Below are 16,627 nucleotides of genomic sequence, written 5' to 3' on the forward strand. Positions count from 1 at the left end.
TCCAAGTCACAAGAAGGTGATGCCCACTGACTCATAAACATAAATAAAAATAAAATAAAATAAAATAAAATAAAATAAAATAAAATAAAACAGAGGCTGGGTGTGGTGACGCATGCCTTTATTCCCAGAAGTAGGAGGATCACTGTGAGTTTTAGGTCATCCTGAGACTACATAGTGAATTCCAGGACAGTCTGGACTAGAGCGAGACCCTACCTCAAAAAAACAATAAAGAAAGAAAGAATAGAAGAAAACAAGTAAGCAGAAACAACACAGAAGCATGGAAAGTAAAGATGAACAGCTTTCATTATTATTGCCCCCACTATTATTCCCCCATAAAATTAATTTAAGTTGACCTGGACACAGTGGCAGCTCATGAAGCTGGTTCCTATAGACACCAGCTGCTTGTGTGATAGGCTAAGTAGACAACAATTACAAGCAGTTGTCCCAGGATCTCCTGTTTTCTGTTGCTGGCTCTCCTGACTTCCTGTGGACTCCTTTGTTTTGCTAGAGCACATTTTTAATAGTTTTTAAAGAAACTTTTCCTGGGTCATAGTTTTTAAGTGGTATATTCTGAAATATTCTGAAATAACAGCTGTGGAATTCAAGGTTGGGAATAATTTTCCCAGAAATTTGAAGACATTCTTAGCAATTCTCACCTCCTATGCATGCACCACTTTGTGCATCTGGCTTTACTTGGGTGCTGGAGAATTGAACCAAGGTCTTTAGGCTTAACCACTGAGCCATCTCTCCAGCCCTCCATCTACTTTAGTGGCAGGGTCCTTCACTGAACCTGGAACTCACTGATTGGCTAGACTCGTTAGATAGCAAGCCGCAGGGGGCCTTGTGTCTTTGTATCCCCAGCTCTGGGATTACAGAGACACTGTCATGCTTGGCTTTTGTGTGAGTTCTGGGGAAATGAACTCAGGTCCTAGTGCTAGTACAGCAAGTGATTTACCCGCTGAGCCAGCCCCTCTGTCGTCCTCCTCCTCCTTGTCCTTCTCCTTCTTCAAGGTAGGACTTCGCCCTAGCCAATGCTGACCTGGAATTCACTATGTAGTCTCAGGGTGGCCTCAAACTCATGGCAATTCTCTTACCTCAACCTCCTGAGTGCTGGGATTAAAGGCATGTTCCACTGTGCCTGGCTACCCCCTCTTTTTATAAACCTTTTCTTTGCTCCCTCCCCCTATAGGTTATTGAGAAAGAAGCAAAAAATTTTATTGACGAGTCTTTCAAGACACTTCGATCGGCAGAAGCAGCATTTGACATGCTTTTAAAATTTAAGCATATCCGTTCACGGGAGGCCATCAACCGACAAATGATGATGAAATTTAATGATATCCTTGCTCAATACTGTAAGGAGGTAATTGGGAAACTATCTGTTGCCCTGGCAGTAAAAATACCCATAGTAAAATAAACCAAATCTCATCTGTCTTTCCCATTGAAATGTGGAGAAACTGTGGAATTTTCTTCAAGAGCATGTGACGTTATATAGGTAACTTAAACAGAATAAGTTTGCTTATTTAGTGGAGAAATTAAATAAGAATTTTTCAAATACTCTACAGTGAGATGGGTCAGTGTGAGTTAGAAGTAATCATGCTAGGAACTGGGGCTGTGGCTCAGAGGTAAAGCACTTGCCTAGCTTACACAACTCTGGATCCAGTTGCTAACACTACAAAAAAAGGGGGGGCTGGAGAGATGGCTCAGCAGTTAAAGTGTTTGCCTGCAAAGCCAAGGAACTCAGTTTGATTCCCCAGGACCCACATAAGCCAGATGCACAAGGTGGCACATGCGTCTGGAGTTACATTTGCAGTGGCTGGAGGCCCTGGTGCGCCCATTCTCTCTCTGTCTGTGTCTGCCTCTTCCCTTCTCTCACTCTCTCAAATAAGTAAATTAAAATTAAAAATATCTTTTAAAAAAGAGAGAGGGCTGGAGAGATTGCTCAGTGGTTAAGGTACTTGCATTTGAAGCATGTAAACCCATGTAAATGAGAGGACATGGTCACACACATCTGTAACACAGGCCTGTAGGAAGCAGAAGCTGGAGAATCACTGGGCTCATGAAAACTGCAGGTCTGTGTTCAGAGTCTCAAGGAAGTGTATGGATGAGCAGCAGAGAAGGACACTCAAATTCTCTGGCCTCCATGTATCTGTGAGCACGTGTGTGCATACACACACACACACACACACACACTCACACACCCCACATATACTACACATGTATCAAAAGAAAAAGCTCAGCATGGTGGTACACATACCTTTAGTCCCAGCACTCAGGAGGCAGAGGTAGGAGGATCACTGTGAGTTCAAGGCCAGCTGGAGACTACATAGTGTATTCCAGGTCAGCCTGGTCTATCATGAGACCCTATATCGAGAAAAAGAAAAAGGAAAAAAAAAAACAAGAAGGAAAAAAAAAAGATAAAATAAGAACATAGAAAATGATTGTATCAGCCCAAGGAGGGACAGTGAAGGGCCATAAATTTCTATACTGGTCCCCTGGTAACCCCTCGAGCTGATGCAATAAGCTGTGCAGACTCAGCAACAAGAACAACACTCCAAGGTCAGAAGCCTGGGTTGCAGTCCTGAAGCCAGGCAGGTTTCCCAGAGGGAGGCCTTTCCACCTTCACCTCACTCTGGTTCCTCTTTGCCCTCCCTCTCTCTTTGCCCTCACGGCCTGAGGTTGTGGGGTTGACCCTGAAGCCCCAGGGTGTTCTTTTTACAAGGTCAGCTGAGTGATGCCTGTGATCCCATCAGCAGCAGATGCCATTTCTCCTTGTCATGGAGCAAAACATAATAGTCACAGGGAACTCAGGGACAGCTTGGGCAATTCTTGTGCCTCCTATACCTCATGACACAAAGGTAGCCACCTTCCCTCCTCATGCTTGCAGGCAAGCACTTTCCCTACTGTGCACCCGCCCCATGGCATGGCTGTCTGTGGCTAAACAGTATGCTGGGTTGCTTTTCAGATCGACATAGTCAATAAGATCTTTGTCCAGAACCTGGATAATCCCCCGCTATACAAGAACCATCCTCCGGTGGCTGGTGCCATTTATTGGGAACGGTCCTTGTTCCACAGGATCAAGCACACCATTCTCCGGTTCCAGGAGGTTGAGGAGATCCTGGACAGTGACCGGGGCCGGGAGGTATGTTGCTGTTGAGTGAGCCCACGATGTCAGAGAACACCCAGGGCTGGGTAACTGCCAGCTGCAGCAGGCTGAATAGAGGTCCCCAGGTGAAACCGGGTCTACATCATGCAGCTTCTTTCCTGGGGTCCTTGACTTCAGGCTGTGATGTAGAACTACCTCTCACCTTCCTCTCTGACAGCTCAGTAGATGGGACACATGCCATCTGCTGGCTTCTCCTTAGGCTTGGCCACCATCTTTTTCTTTGGGAAGGGGTGGCATATATTTATGTGTTTATAGAGTATGGGTGGTGTGGTGTGTGATGTGATTGATGTGTGTTTGGTATGTGCATGTATGTACAGATGTGCATACTCCATGCACACACATGGGAAGTGTAAAGTTCAGGAGTGACCAAGACCATGCAAACCACTCTGATGTAAAGGTGAAAGCTTTTATTCAGAAAAATCGTGAACTGCCAGGACTGACACTCAAGAGCGGAGCACAGCCAACCTGAGATTCCAGATAGTGGGCTTTACAGAGATTCTTCAGTTTGTAGGGGGGAGGTAAGAAAGGGAAAAATTGAATTAAAAAGGTTTCTTTAGGGGAGAGCTAAGATAGCCAGGGTGTGACACCAAAACAGTGACCAGTGACTTACAAGATAAGGAGGCAGGAAATCATGACCTGGGGGCAGTGTTAGGCAAGGAAGGCATAATGGCTGGGTGGTTTCTTGAGGAATGTGGAAAGTCTCTGTTGCCATCCTGCTGTCCTCAGTGACTCCATTTTTGGGAGCCTGTCCCGACCTATCAGGAAGGTCAGAGGAGAACATTGGGTGCTTTTTCCTGTGTTGCTTATCCACATATATCCCTGAGATGGAGCTGTTCTTACAACCCATAGCTGTTGTTTTCAGTCAGTGAGCTCCAGTGATTCTCTGGTCACTGATCCCTACAGGACTGGGGTTATAGATGTGCATGGCCATTTATTTTTTATTTTTATTTTATTTTTGGTTTTTCGAGGTAGGGTCTCACTGTAGCCCAGGCTGACCTGGAATTCACTCTGTAGTCTCAGAGTGGCCTTGAACTCATAGCGATCCTCCTACCTCTGCCTCCCAAGTGCTGGGATTAAAGGTGTGTGCCACCATGCCTGGCTAATGGCCATTTATTTTTAATGTAAATGCTGGAAAAATCGAAATCAGGTAGACCCTTACAGGCCTTCCTACTTAAGTGGCAAATGTTCTTATCTGCTGAGCCATCTCTACAGCCTGGACCACAGTCTTTTTGATATTCCATCCTAGTCCTTGGCTTTTTGTATGCAATAGAGCAGAGTTGACAGGCTCCTTGGTTATTTTCAAGGTAGCTTTTCACTCTAACCCAGATTGACCTGGAACTCACTCTCTAGTCCCAGGCTGGCCTTGAACTCATGGCAATCCTCCTACCTCTGCCTCCTGAGGAACTTATTATGAAGCTGAGGTAGGGTCTCATTCTGAGCCAAGGCTGATTAAAGGTGTGCACCACTATGCCTGGCTTGACAGGCTTCTTCTCCTCCTCCTCCTCATTATTATTATTATTATTATTATTATTATTATTATTTGGTTTTTCAAGGTAGGTTCTTGCTCTAGCCCAGGCTGACCTAGAATTCACTATGTAGTTTCAGGGTGGTCTTGAACTCACAGTGATCCTCCTACTTCTGCCTCCCGAGTGCTGGGATTAAAGGTGTGCACTACCATGTCTGGTTGGCATGATTTTTAAATTTTTTTGTTTATTTTTATTTATTTATTTGAGAGCAATAGACAGAGAAAGAGGCAGAGAGAGAGAGAGAGAGAAGAGAGAAGAGAGAAGAGAGAAGAGAGAGGAGAATGGGTGTGCCAGGGCTTCTAGCCACTGCAAATGAACTGCAGACACATGCGCCCCCTTGTGCATCTGGCTAACGTGGGTCCTGGGAAATCAAGCCTCGAACTGGGATCCTTAGGTTTCACAGCAAGCGCTTAACCGCTAAGCCATCTCTCCAGCCCCCCCCCCCCGTTTTTTAAAAAAGATCTAAATGGTGCACACTTCAGGCATTTGGCTGTCACGTAATCTTGTTAGTACCTGCCAACCTACCCTTGTGGTGGGAAGTCACCTTGATGACATGTAGATGGACACATATGACTGGCTGTCAGTGAGTTTTTGGTCATGGATATCACATGTCATGAAGCATCTTTTGATTTCATTTTTAAAAAATTTATTTCATTTTATTTATTTATTTGCAAGCGGAAGGTAGAGAGAGAAAGAGAGAGAGAAAACAGAGAAACTGGGCATGGTAGGGCTTCTAGCCACTGCAAACAAACTCCAGATGCATGCACCCCCCTGTACATCTGGCTTTCATGGGTATTAGGGAATTGAACCTGGGTCTTTTGGTTTTGCAGGCAAGTGCCTTAACCGCCCTGATTTCCTGTTTTTTTCTTTTAAGACAGGGTCTTATGTAGCTCAGGCTTGCCTAGAACTCATTATGGAGCTGGGGATGCTCTTGAACTCTTGGTTAAAATATTTTATTTAAGCCGGGCATGGTGGCACACGCCATTAATCCCAGCACTCGGGAGGCAGAGGTAGGAGGATCGCCGTGAGTTCAAGGCCACCCTGAGACTACAGAGTTAATTCCAGGCCAGCCTGGACCAGAGTGAGACCCTACCTCGAAAAAACCAAAAAAAAAAAAAATATATTTATTTGAGAGGAGAGGGAAGGGGGGGGAGGGGGTGGGGGAGGGAGAGAATGGATGCCCCAGGACCTCTAGCCACTGCAAATGAACTCCAGACACACATGCCACCGGTGCATCTGGCTAATGTGGGTCCTAGGAATCAAACCTGGGTCCTTTGGCTTTGCTGGCAAGCGCCTTAACTGCTACTCCATCCCTCCAGCCCAGTCTTGAACTTTTGTGTGGTATATGCATGTTTGTGTGCAGATGTATGTGCCCCATGGGCATGCATGAAGAGGCCAGGGGAGGGCATTCGTGTGCACCTCTATTGCTCTTCTGCCTCATGTTCTTGAGACAGGGTCTCTCACTTAACCCTGGCCTGGACATGCCATTTTTTGTCAGTTTGGCTGACCAAGGAGTCATTCAGTGCTGGGGTTACAGGCATATGTGGGTATCCCTGGCTTTTTATGTGGGTGCTAGGGTTCAAACTCAGGTCCTGATACCTGCACAGCAGATGCTTTTACCCGCTGAACCATCTCCTCAGCCCCAATCTTGAATTTATCATCCTCCTGCCTCAGCCTTCCCAGTGCTGGGATTAGAGTCCTGCCAGACCACACCTGGCTTCTCTTGATGACATGTAAAGACTATTCTTTGTGCATAGATGACAGTTTGCTGATTGCTGCTAGACCAAGCCTGGTGTTCAAGTCATATCCTCTTGAACAAACTCTCCAGCGGTTGTGAAAATCCCTGTACTTCCTTTTCCAGTATGGGTTATAGAGGGCAATGGGGGGAGAGATGCGAACATGTTGTTTCAGGGATGATGGCTTGAATTCCTGGCTAGGTGAAGCAGAAGTACCTGGAAGTGGGCAGGACGATGAAGGACTATGAAGATCGCAAGTACGAGCAATGGAAAGAGGCCACAGAGCAGATGCTCCCCAACCTCATGAAGAAGAGTCTGCTCACCAAGGTGGGTCTTCCCAGACTGCTAGCACTCATGTGGCATCACTGCCACCTTCCTGAGGTGAGGCTTGGGACCCTCACAAGCTTAGCAGGAAAGAGGTGACAGGTGGCAGTGCTGTGGCTGGAAGACAGGTCAGTTTTAGCAGCAAGTGGCTTAACTCCAAGCCTCAGCCTCCCCGCTATGATGTGAGGTGGCCCAGATGACAGAAACATGAGCAGTACTGTGAATCAGATGTGCACCACAGGCGGTCATGTTTGCCTACAGAAAGGTACCCTTTCCCATGACCCCGCCTCCTTTCTGACCCTGGGCCTGGCACATGGCCGGCACTCAGGAGGTCAGGATCATTTGTTAGGGAAGAGGCGGCCTGAAAGTCCATATAGCTGTTAATTCTACCAACATAGGGAGAGGGCTATATGTGGCCTAGGGGGAGCTGGGTCATGCATGACCTGCCCCCAGGAATATCATCTGCCCAATTCCAGCCTGGACTTACAGATATGATTCAATTTCCCTGTTTTCCAAGAGAAGCCAGAATTCTGGATTTGTTTTGATTTTGGTTTTTTGAGGTAGGGTCTCACTCTAGCCCAGGCTGACCTGGAATTCACTATGAAGTCTCAGGGTGGCCTTGAACTCACAGCGATCCTCCTACCTCTGCCTCCTGAGTGCTGGGATTAAAGATGTGTGCCACCATGCCTGGCAGAATTCTAGATTTTTATATGACATTGTCTAATTTTCAAATATTGGCACTTAGTAGAATTTATGTTTGTGTGTATGTGTGTGCAATGCTGGGAGCCTCAGAGCCTTGTACTGTTCCATGAAGCTGTATCTTTACCTCTTATTTTATTTTTTTAATTTATTTTTAGAGAGAGCGGGTGAGAGGGAGAAAGAGAGAGAGAGAGAGAGAGAGAGAGAGAGAGAGAGAGAGAGAGAGAGAATTGGCATGCCAGAGCCTCAGCCACTGCAATTGAACTCTAGATGCTTGTGCTACCTAGTGGGCATGTGCAACCTGGTGCTTGCCTCACCTTTGTGCCATCTGGCTTATGTGGGATCTGGAGAGTAGAACATGGGTCCTTAGGCTTTTTAGTCAAGCACCTTAACTGCTAAGCCATCTCTCTAGCCCTAACCTCTTTTTATTTTTCATTTTCAGACAGGGTCTCAGTTGCCCAGCAGACCTTAAACTTAAAACTTATTTATTTATTTATTTGTTAGAGAGAGAGAGGGAGAGAATGGGCATGCTAGGGTCTCTGGCCACTGCAAATGAATTCCAGATGCATGAGCCATCTTATGCATCTGGCTTAAATGGGATCTGCACAATCAAACCTGGGTCCTTAGGCTTCATAGGCAAGCATCTTAACGGTTAAGCAATTTTTCCAGCCCATTTCCTGAACTTTTGGTCCTCTTGCCTCAGTCTTCCAAGTACTTAGAATAACAGGCTTGAGCCACCAAATCTAGCTAACTTGAATTCTTTAGAAATTCTATGTACAGACAACTTGTGTGTTCCAGCTAGCTCCAGCCTATGCACATCTGCTGGGGAAAGGTCCCACATTGATCTTTTTCTAGCTCATGGTTAGTGGGCTGCGTGAATGCCATTGCACCTAGGCCTTCCCATGCTGTGAAACGTCTCTTCCACAGATGTCCACCGTGGCTGAGGAGGTCCCCTCGGTGGAGAAGGGGGCTGTGTTTGTCCTGAATTTCTCTCCTAGTCTCAAGGAGATAATTAATGAAGCCAAGTACTTGGAGCAGCTGGGATTTGCTGTGCCAGAGCTGGCAAGGAACATTGCCCTCCAGGAAGACAAATTTCTCAGGTGAAAGACCCTTCAAAGTCAGAGGGAGTGCTTTATTCTGGACCCTTGACACTGTGTGTGGGTTTTGAGGTAGGGTCTTGCTCTAGCCCAGGCTGATCTGGAATTCACTATGTTGTCTCAGGGTGGTATCAAACTCATGACGATCCTCCTACCTCTGCCTCCCAAGTGCTGGGGTTAAAAGTGTGCACCAACATGCCCGGATTTTTTAAAAAATACATTTATTTATTTGCAAGAAGAGAGAGAGGAAAATTTGGTACTCCAGGGCTTCCAGCCACTGCAACCGAACTCCAGATGCATGTGCCACTTTGTGCATCTGGCTTCATGTGGACACTGGGGAATCGGACCCTGGTCATTAGGCTTTGCAGGCAAGTGCCCTGATGGGCCATTTGTCCAGACTGACACTGTGTTTTTAAATTATTATTTATTTGTGTGCATTTGGGAGCACACATGCCATGACACATATGGGGAGATCAGAGAACAGTCTTGGTGTGTCAGTCCCCTCCTTCCACCAAAGGGTCTGGTCTCTCTTGCTTTTGCTGCTGGGAAGGCTAAACTAGCTGGCCTGAGAGTTTTGGGATTCTCCTGGCTTTGCCTCCCATGGTCTTATGTGTGTTGGGATTCCATACCTGGGCTCCGCTCTGCCCCTGGCTTTACGTGGGTGCTGGGAGGATCAAACTTGTGTAGATAGGCTTGCAGGCCAGGCACCTTTTAACTGCTGTGCCATCTCCCCAGTTCTGGTGGCCCCTCACCTCACAGCTAGTATTTGTGTAGGTGCACAACTGCCAGTGTTTACCACATCAAGTTAGAAAACTCGGCCATGGCCCAGGTGCGCACTTACGCATCCATCTACAAAGAACAGTGACAAACCTATTCATGTGAATGCAAAGTCCGCTTTTTCTTTCAGTGTTGAGGATGGAACCAGGGCCTTGCACACTTCAGGAACTGTACCCCCAACCCCAAATAAGGATTTTTTTTCTTAGAGAGCTGGGCATGGTAGCACATGCCTTTATTTTATTTATTTATGAGAAAGAGAGAGAAAATGGGCATGCCAGGGCCTTCAGCCACTGTAAATGAACTCTAGACACCTACGCTCCCTTGTGCATCTGGCTAACGTGGGTCCTGGGGAATCAAACGAGGGTCCTTTGGCTTTGCAGGCAAATGCCTTAACCACTAAGCCACTCCTCCAGCCCCAAATAAGGTTTTTTGATAAATTTTTATTTATTTGCAAGGAGAGAAAGAAAGGAAGAAAGAATGGGCACACTAGGGCCTCTTCCCACTGCAAATAAACTCCAGATGCACGTACCACCATGCATCTGGCTTTACAAGGGTCCTGGGGAATTGAACCCAGGCCATTTTACAAACAAGCACCTTCAACCACTGGGCCATCTCTTCAACACCATTTAAAAACACTTAAAAAATTTGTTTGCTCTTTCCTCCTTTCTCTGTCTCTCAAATAAATAAATAAAAGATTTAAAAAAATTATTTGCAAGGAGAAAGCCAAATAAATTTTTTTCTGATTCATTTTTATTTATTTATTTATTAGAGACAGAGAGAGGAAGAGAGAGACAGACACAGAGAGATGAGAATGGGCACACCAGGGCCTCTAGCCACTTCAAACAAACTCCAGATGCATGCACTGTGCATCTATGCATTTACATAGGTCCTGGGGAATTGAACTGAGGTCCTTTGGCTTCACAGGTAAGCACCTTAACTACTAAGCCTTCTCTCCAGCCCAAATTTAAAAACATTTAAAATTTAAAATTTTATTTAAAAAATATTTTTATTTTTTCATTTATTTATTTGAGAGAGAGAGGAGAGAGAAAGAGGCAAATAGAGAATGAGCATGTCAGGGCCTCTAGCCATGGCAAATGAACTCCAGACACATGCGCCCCTTTGTGCATCTGGCTTACATGGGTCCTTAGGAGTTGAACCTGGGTCCTTTGACTTCACAGGCAAATGGTTTAACTGCTAAGCCATCTTTCCAGTCCTAACATTTTACTTTTTGACAACTTCCATAAATAGCCAATTTACCATGAGCAGATCATAATCCTCTCCCAACACTGCTTTTCATCCTCCTAAATCCCACCTCCAGTGAATCCCTTCTTTCTAACTAATCTATTGTCTATTTTGATGTCATCATTTTTTCCCCTCCTATTATGTACATCTTGTATAGGTCGCCACTGTGAGGTCATAGGTGTTAAGGCCAGTTTGTGTCTGGATGACAGTATTGTAAGCAATCCTCCCCTTCCTTTGGCTCTTACAGTCTTTCCACCACCTCTTCTACAATGGTCCCTGAGCCTTGGAGGGTGATAGAGATGTCTCAGTTAGTACTGAACACTTCACTGTCACTTCTTTTCAGCACGTTGTCCACTTTTTTTTTTGTCTTTTGTTTTTTTTGATATTTCAGGGTAGGGTCTCACTCTAGCTCAGGCTGACCTGGAATTCACTATGTAGTCTCAGGTGGCCTTGAACTCATGGCAAGTCTCCTACTTCTGCCTCCCAAGGGCTGGGACTTATTTATTTGGGCTGGAGAGATGGCTTAGCGGTTAAGCGCTTGCCTGTGAAGCCTAAGGACCCTGGTTCAAGGCTCGATTCCCCAGGACCCACGTTAGCCAGATGCACAAGGGGGCACATGCATCTGGAGTTCGTTTGTAGTGGCTGGAAGCCCTGACATGTGCCCATTCTCTGTCTCACTCTCTGCCTCTTTCTCTCTCTCTGTTGCTCTCAAATAAATGAAAATAAAACAAATTTTTTTTTTTTTTTTTTTTGGTTTTTTGAGGTAGGGTCTCACTCTGGTCCAGGCTGACCTGGAATTAACTCTGTCATCTCAGGGTGACCTTGAACTCATGGCAATCCTCCTACCTCTGCCTCCCGAGTGCCAAAATTTTTTTTTCAAAATTTATTTATTTGAGACATAGAGAAAGAGGCGTGTGCACGCGCATGTGTGTGTGTGTGTGTGCACACACACCCACACACACACCCACACACACACAGAATATGGGTGCTCCAGGGCCTTCTGTCAGTGTAAGTGAATTCTAGACACATATGCTACTTTGTGAATTTGGCTTTATGTGGTTACTGGGAAATAGAATCCAGGCCATTAGGCTTTGTAAACAAGCACTTCTAGCTGCTGAGCCATATCTCCAGCCCCATTGATAACTTTTGGGCTTCCAAAGGCTGCATGCTGCATAGCTCTTTACAGCATCCTGACAACCAGTCAACAGGGAAGAGGCTTCCAGCTCAGCTCCAGCTTGATTTCTTAGTTACCTGCAGCCCAAGCACGTGGGGTCTTCAGCAGTAGGGTTTAACCATCTAGTTCTGGTGGGCAACCAAGAGCTGTGACAATAGACTAGTGTTTTGGGGTTATCAGGGACCTCCCTGTCCAACAACTCCCTGACAAGTATCCCACCCCTGGTGCTGAAATTTTTCTAATAACAACCTCTGGCTTCTGGATACCGCATTATCCACTTCACAGGATACTCAAAAGTTTCTCCTTTTGACATATATTATTTGCTAACCAAGAAGTAGGTTTCCATATGACTTATTCATAACATGTTAAATTTTGATTAACTTTTCTTCCACCTCTTCCATCCCCTCCCCTTAGCCAAATGACTTTTTTTGTTTTTTTTTTTGGGGGGGGGGTGCGGGAGAAGGGTCTCACTCTAGCTCAGGCTGACCTGGAATTCACTATGTAGTCTCAGGGTGGCCTCGAACTCATGGCAGTCCTCCTACTTTTGCCTCCCAAGTGCTGGGATTAAAGATGTGCACTACCACGCCTGGCCCAAATGACACTTTAAATGAAAAGCAACCATTTTTTTAAAAGAAGACTGGAATTGTTTCAAGTTCTGCAAATATTTTTTCCAGTGCTGGGGCTTGAACCCAGGGCCTTGCACATGTCAAGCAAGTGTTGTATTGACATAGGTCTTAAGGTTTTTGCAAGCTGGGTGTGGTGACTCACACCTATGATCCCAGCACTCTGGAGCCTGAGGTAGGAGAATCAACCATGAGTTTGAGGTTAGCTTGGGCTGCAGTTCTGAGCTATAGAGTCCCAGGTCAGAAACCCAAAGCTTTCTGTGAGCGTTCCATCTTGTCCTGTATCCCTCCCTGCCTGCTCTGTGGAGTACAGGTACACGGATGGTATCCAGCGCATGCTGGACCACTACCACCAGCTCATCAGCACGCTGAACGATGCGGAGACCTTACTGCTGGACAACCATGCCCAGGAGCTGCTCAGGGTTTTCCGATCTGGATACAAGAGGCTCAACTGGAACTCACTAGGTAACAACTTGTTACTTGTCGCCTGGTCCACTTTGGTTGAACATGTAATTCTTCCAGATTGTTTTAGCTAAATTAGAACTTCTGCAAGTAGGTAAACTCAGTTAAATATTTCTTTTTCAGAAATTTAGTTTAATTTAGCAATGGGTCATCATTAATAAGTAGTTTCTGTACATTCCCAGCCATTGTTTCAGTTTAAAATAAATCTGTCTCTTTTGGTGATAGTCCCATCTGTTCAAACTTGGAAAATCCTCACTAATAAAATAATTTTTTTGAGGTGGGGTTTCATTCTAGTCCATGCTAACCTGGAACTCACTTTGTATCCTAGGCTGGCCTCAAACTCATGGAAGTCCTCTTAATTCTGCCTTGAAAATTCTGGAATTATAGATGTGAGGCTCCATGCCTGGCTAACAAAATAATTTTTGAGGTTTAATAAAATATATTTTGTGGCATGTAGAATGAATTCCCAGGCTTTCTCTGCAATGCCATTCTGAGACCCTGTTGACCTCCTGCTCCAAAAAGAAAGTAACTTTTACACTTTTTAAAAATTAAAAATATGGGGCTGGAGAGATGGCTTAGTGGTTAAGCACTTGCCTGTGAAGCCTAAGGACCCCAGTTCAAGGCTCAATTCCCCAGGACCCACGTTCGCCAGATGCACAAGGGGGCATGTGCATGTAGAGTTCGTTTGCAGTGGCTGGAGGCCCTGGCGCGCCCATTCTCTCTCTCTCTCTCTCTCTGCCTCTTTCTCTGTCTGTCACTTTCAAATAAATAAATAAACATAAAACAAAAAATTTTTTTAAAAATTAAAAGTATAGCTGGGCATGGTGGCACAAGTCTTTAATCCCAGCACTTGGGAGGCAGAGGTAGGAGGATCGCCATGCGTTCCAGGCTGCCCTGAGACTACATAGTGAATTCCAGGTCAGACTGGGCTAGAGTGAGACCCTACCTCAAAAACCAAAAAAGAAAAAAAATTAAAAATATAGCTGGGCATGGTGGTGCACACCTCTAATCCCAGCACTCAGGAGGCAGAGGTAGGAGGATCACTGTGAGTTCGAGGCCACCCTGAGACTACATAGTGAATTCCAGGTCAGCTTGAACTAGAATGAAACCTTACTTCAAAAAAACAAAAAAAATTAAAAATATAATTTGGAAATAATTATAGAATTGTTGGCAATAGCAAGAATTACTCTTCTTAAAAATAATTTTAAAATTTTTATTAGCATTTTCCATGATCATAAAAAAATTTGGTTTTTCAAGGTAGGATTTTGCTTTGGCCCAGGCTGACCGGGAATTCACTATGTAGTCTTAGGGTGGCCTCGAACTCACAGTAATCCTCCTACCTCTGCCTATGAGTTAAAAAAAATTTTTTTTTTTTAGGTAAGTCCAACAGACTGGCCTTTTTAAAAAGTTTTATTTGAGAGAGCAAGAGCGAGAGAGCAAGAGAGAGTGTGAGAGAGAGAGAGAGTGAGAGAGAGAATGGACTTGCCAGGGCCTTTAACCACTGCAATTGAACTCCAGACGCATGTGCCCCTTATATACATGTATGACTTTGTGTGCTTGTGTCACTGTGTGTATAGCTTAAGTGGGACCTGGAGAGTCAAACATGAGTCCTTAGGCTTTGCCTTAACCACTAAGCCATGTCTCCAGCCCTAAAAAATTTTTAAATAATTATTTTTATTTATTTGCAAGCACAGGGGGAGAGAGAGAGAGAGAGAGGGAGGGAGCGAACAAGTGAGTATGGGCTCATCAGGGCCTCTTGCTGCTACAGATGAACTCCAGGCACATCTGGCTTTATGTGGGTACTGGAGAATTGAACCCAGGCCAGCAGGATTTGCAAGCAATCATCTTTAATTGCTGAGCCATTTTCCCACCTGAGAAAGCTGTTTTTCTTTTAAAAATATTTATTTATTTGCAAATGGAGAGAGATAGAGAGAAGACAGATAGTGAGAATGGGTATACCAGGGCCTCTAGCCACTGCAAATAAACTCCATATGAATGTGAATCTGGCTTTATGTAGGTCCTGGGGAATCGAGCCTGAGTTGTTAGACATTGCAGGAAGGCACCTTAACTGTTGAGCTATCTCTCCAGCCAACCTTTTTTTGTTCTGTGTACACATGCATGTGTAGTATGGGTAAGTGTTTGCATGACATGCATGTGGAGGTGGGAGGATAACCTCAGGGTGTTGGTCCTCGCCTTCACCTTGTTTGAGAAGAGGATCTCTTCTTGTTTGTTGCTGGAAAGGTCAGACTAGCTGGCCAGTGAGCTTCAGGGTTCTCCCGACTCCACCTGCCACTGCCATAGGTGTATTGGGGTTACACACGAGTGCATCAGTCACTTGGTGTCTAGCTGGGACTTGAATTCTGGTTGCCAGGCTTATGGAGCTCAGCAGTTACAGGCTAATGAGACCATGGATTCCTCTTACTGTTGAGGTTTGTGCACTTGGGTGTGTGGAGGTCTGGGGATGGAATCTGGAGCCTCGCCTCATTCATGCTAGGCAAGCATGTAACCGAGCTACACTTGTGTGCTGACAGTTGTGTCTTGCTGAGTATCTGGTTGCCATGTACTTCCTTCCATTCTGGAACTTTGCTCTTCTCAGCCTGGGGGGCTTCTCATTGTTTCATTCCACAAGAGTTTTACAATCTCATAAAGTCCTGTTTGTCCTTTGTTTTTTTTTGAGGTAGAATCTCACTGTAGCCCAGGCTGACCTGCAATTCACTATGTAGTCTCAGGGTGACCTCGAACTCACTGTGATCCACCTACCTCTGCCTCCCAAGTGCATTAAAGGCATGTGCCACCATGCCCAGCCTGTTTGTTCACGTAAAAAAATACTTATTTGTTAGTGAGAGAGAGAGAGAGAAAGAGAGAGAGAGAGAGAATGGCCAGCGTTTTAACTGCTAAGCCATCTCTTCCACCCCAAAATGCATTTTTCGTCAGATTCAGGTATGTGGGGGAGACATGACTGGTTTGCAGATTCAAGGGGGCTGACCCCAAAGACCACTCTACCTAGTTAGTGTGCTAGACTCTGAGGCAGCAGGGGCCGCTGCAGCCGTTGTGGATGAACCTGGATCAGACCCAGGTTCCCTTCCTGCCCAGGCGGGGTGGCATCTTCCAGAAGGTGGCTTTATTTGGAGTCTCCTTCAACACCACACATCCTTTACACACACATACACACAAAAACTTTTACTGCAACTTCACATTTTATAGTTCAGTCTGATCAACTTTGAGAGGGATATGTGTGTGTACACATGCAAGTGTGTGCAGTATGGGACACGAATGTCAGCACAGGACATGAATGTCCATCCTCAACCCGGCTTATTTTACTTGCATTTACACATTTCCAACCTGTGGGCTAAAAGTTGCTGTAGGTGGGGAGCCAGGCAGTGAGAAGGGCCCCAGCCTGCTGTTTTCTCCTGGAGCTAAGACGCAAATGGAGGAAACTTAGCTTCTGTAAGGGTGTAAGCCACACACCCTACTTCTGAGATGGAGTGAAAACCAGTGCTCCTGAGCACAGCTGATTTTGGTCACAGGCCTCCCTGTGGCAGTCTCGTAGGGTCCTTCCTGCAAAGGGGTGTCAGTGTGGGTGTTAAGGATGAGCATGGCACCTGGGATTGAATTTATTTCTTTTCTCCCCAGGGATTGCTGACTACATCAGTCGGTGCAAACAGGCCATTGGGAAGTTCGAGTCTCTTGTGCATCAGATTCATAAGAATGCTGACGACATTGCTTCCCGGCTTGCGCTGATAGAGGCCGTCAACCTTTTTAAGTACCCGATTCCTAAGTGTGAGGAAGACCTCCCAGGTAGGC

The 16,627-nt window shown here is 45.6% G+C and overlaps 1 protein-coding gene across 1 annotated transcript in view; it reads left to right on the plus strand.

Moving 5' to 3' along the window:
• The window catches only part of Dnah10 (dynein axonemal heavy chain 10), a 204,718-nt gene that overhangs the window by 48,460 nt on the left and 139,631 nt on the right, over positions 1-16,627 (plus strand). Inside the window, exons 12-17 of the mRNA XM_045133057.1 lie at positions 1,190-1,360; positions 2,963-3,139; positions 6,627-6,752; positions 8,376-8,548; positions 12,675-12,826; positions 16,457-16,621. Of these exons, the coding sequence (XP_044988992.1) occupies positions 1,190-1,360; positions 2,963-3,139; positions 6,627-6,752; positions 8,376-8,548; positions 12,675-12,826; positions 16,457-16,621 (964 nt within the window). The remainder of the gene's footprint in view (positions 1-1,189; positions 1,361-2,962; positions 3,140-6,626; positions 6,753-8,375; positions 8,549-12,674; positions 12,827-16,456; positions 16,622-16,627) is intronic.

This window comes from Jaculus jaculus, chromosome 13 (assembly GCF_020740685.1).
Source record: "Jaculus jaculus isolate mJacJac1 chromosome 13, mJacJac1.mat.Y.cur, whole genome shotgun sequence".
NCBI lineage: Eukaryota > Metazoa > Chordata > Mammalia > Rodentia > Dipodidae > Jaculus > Jaculus jaculus.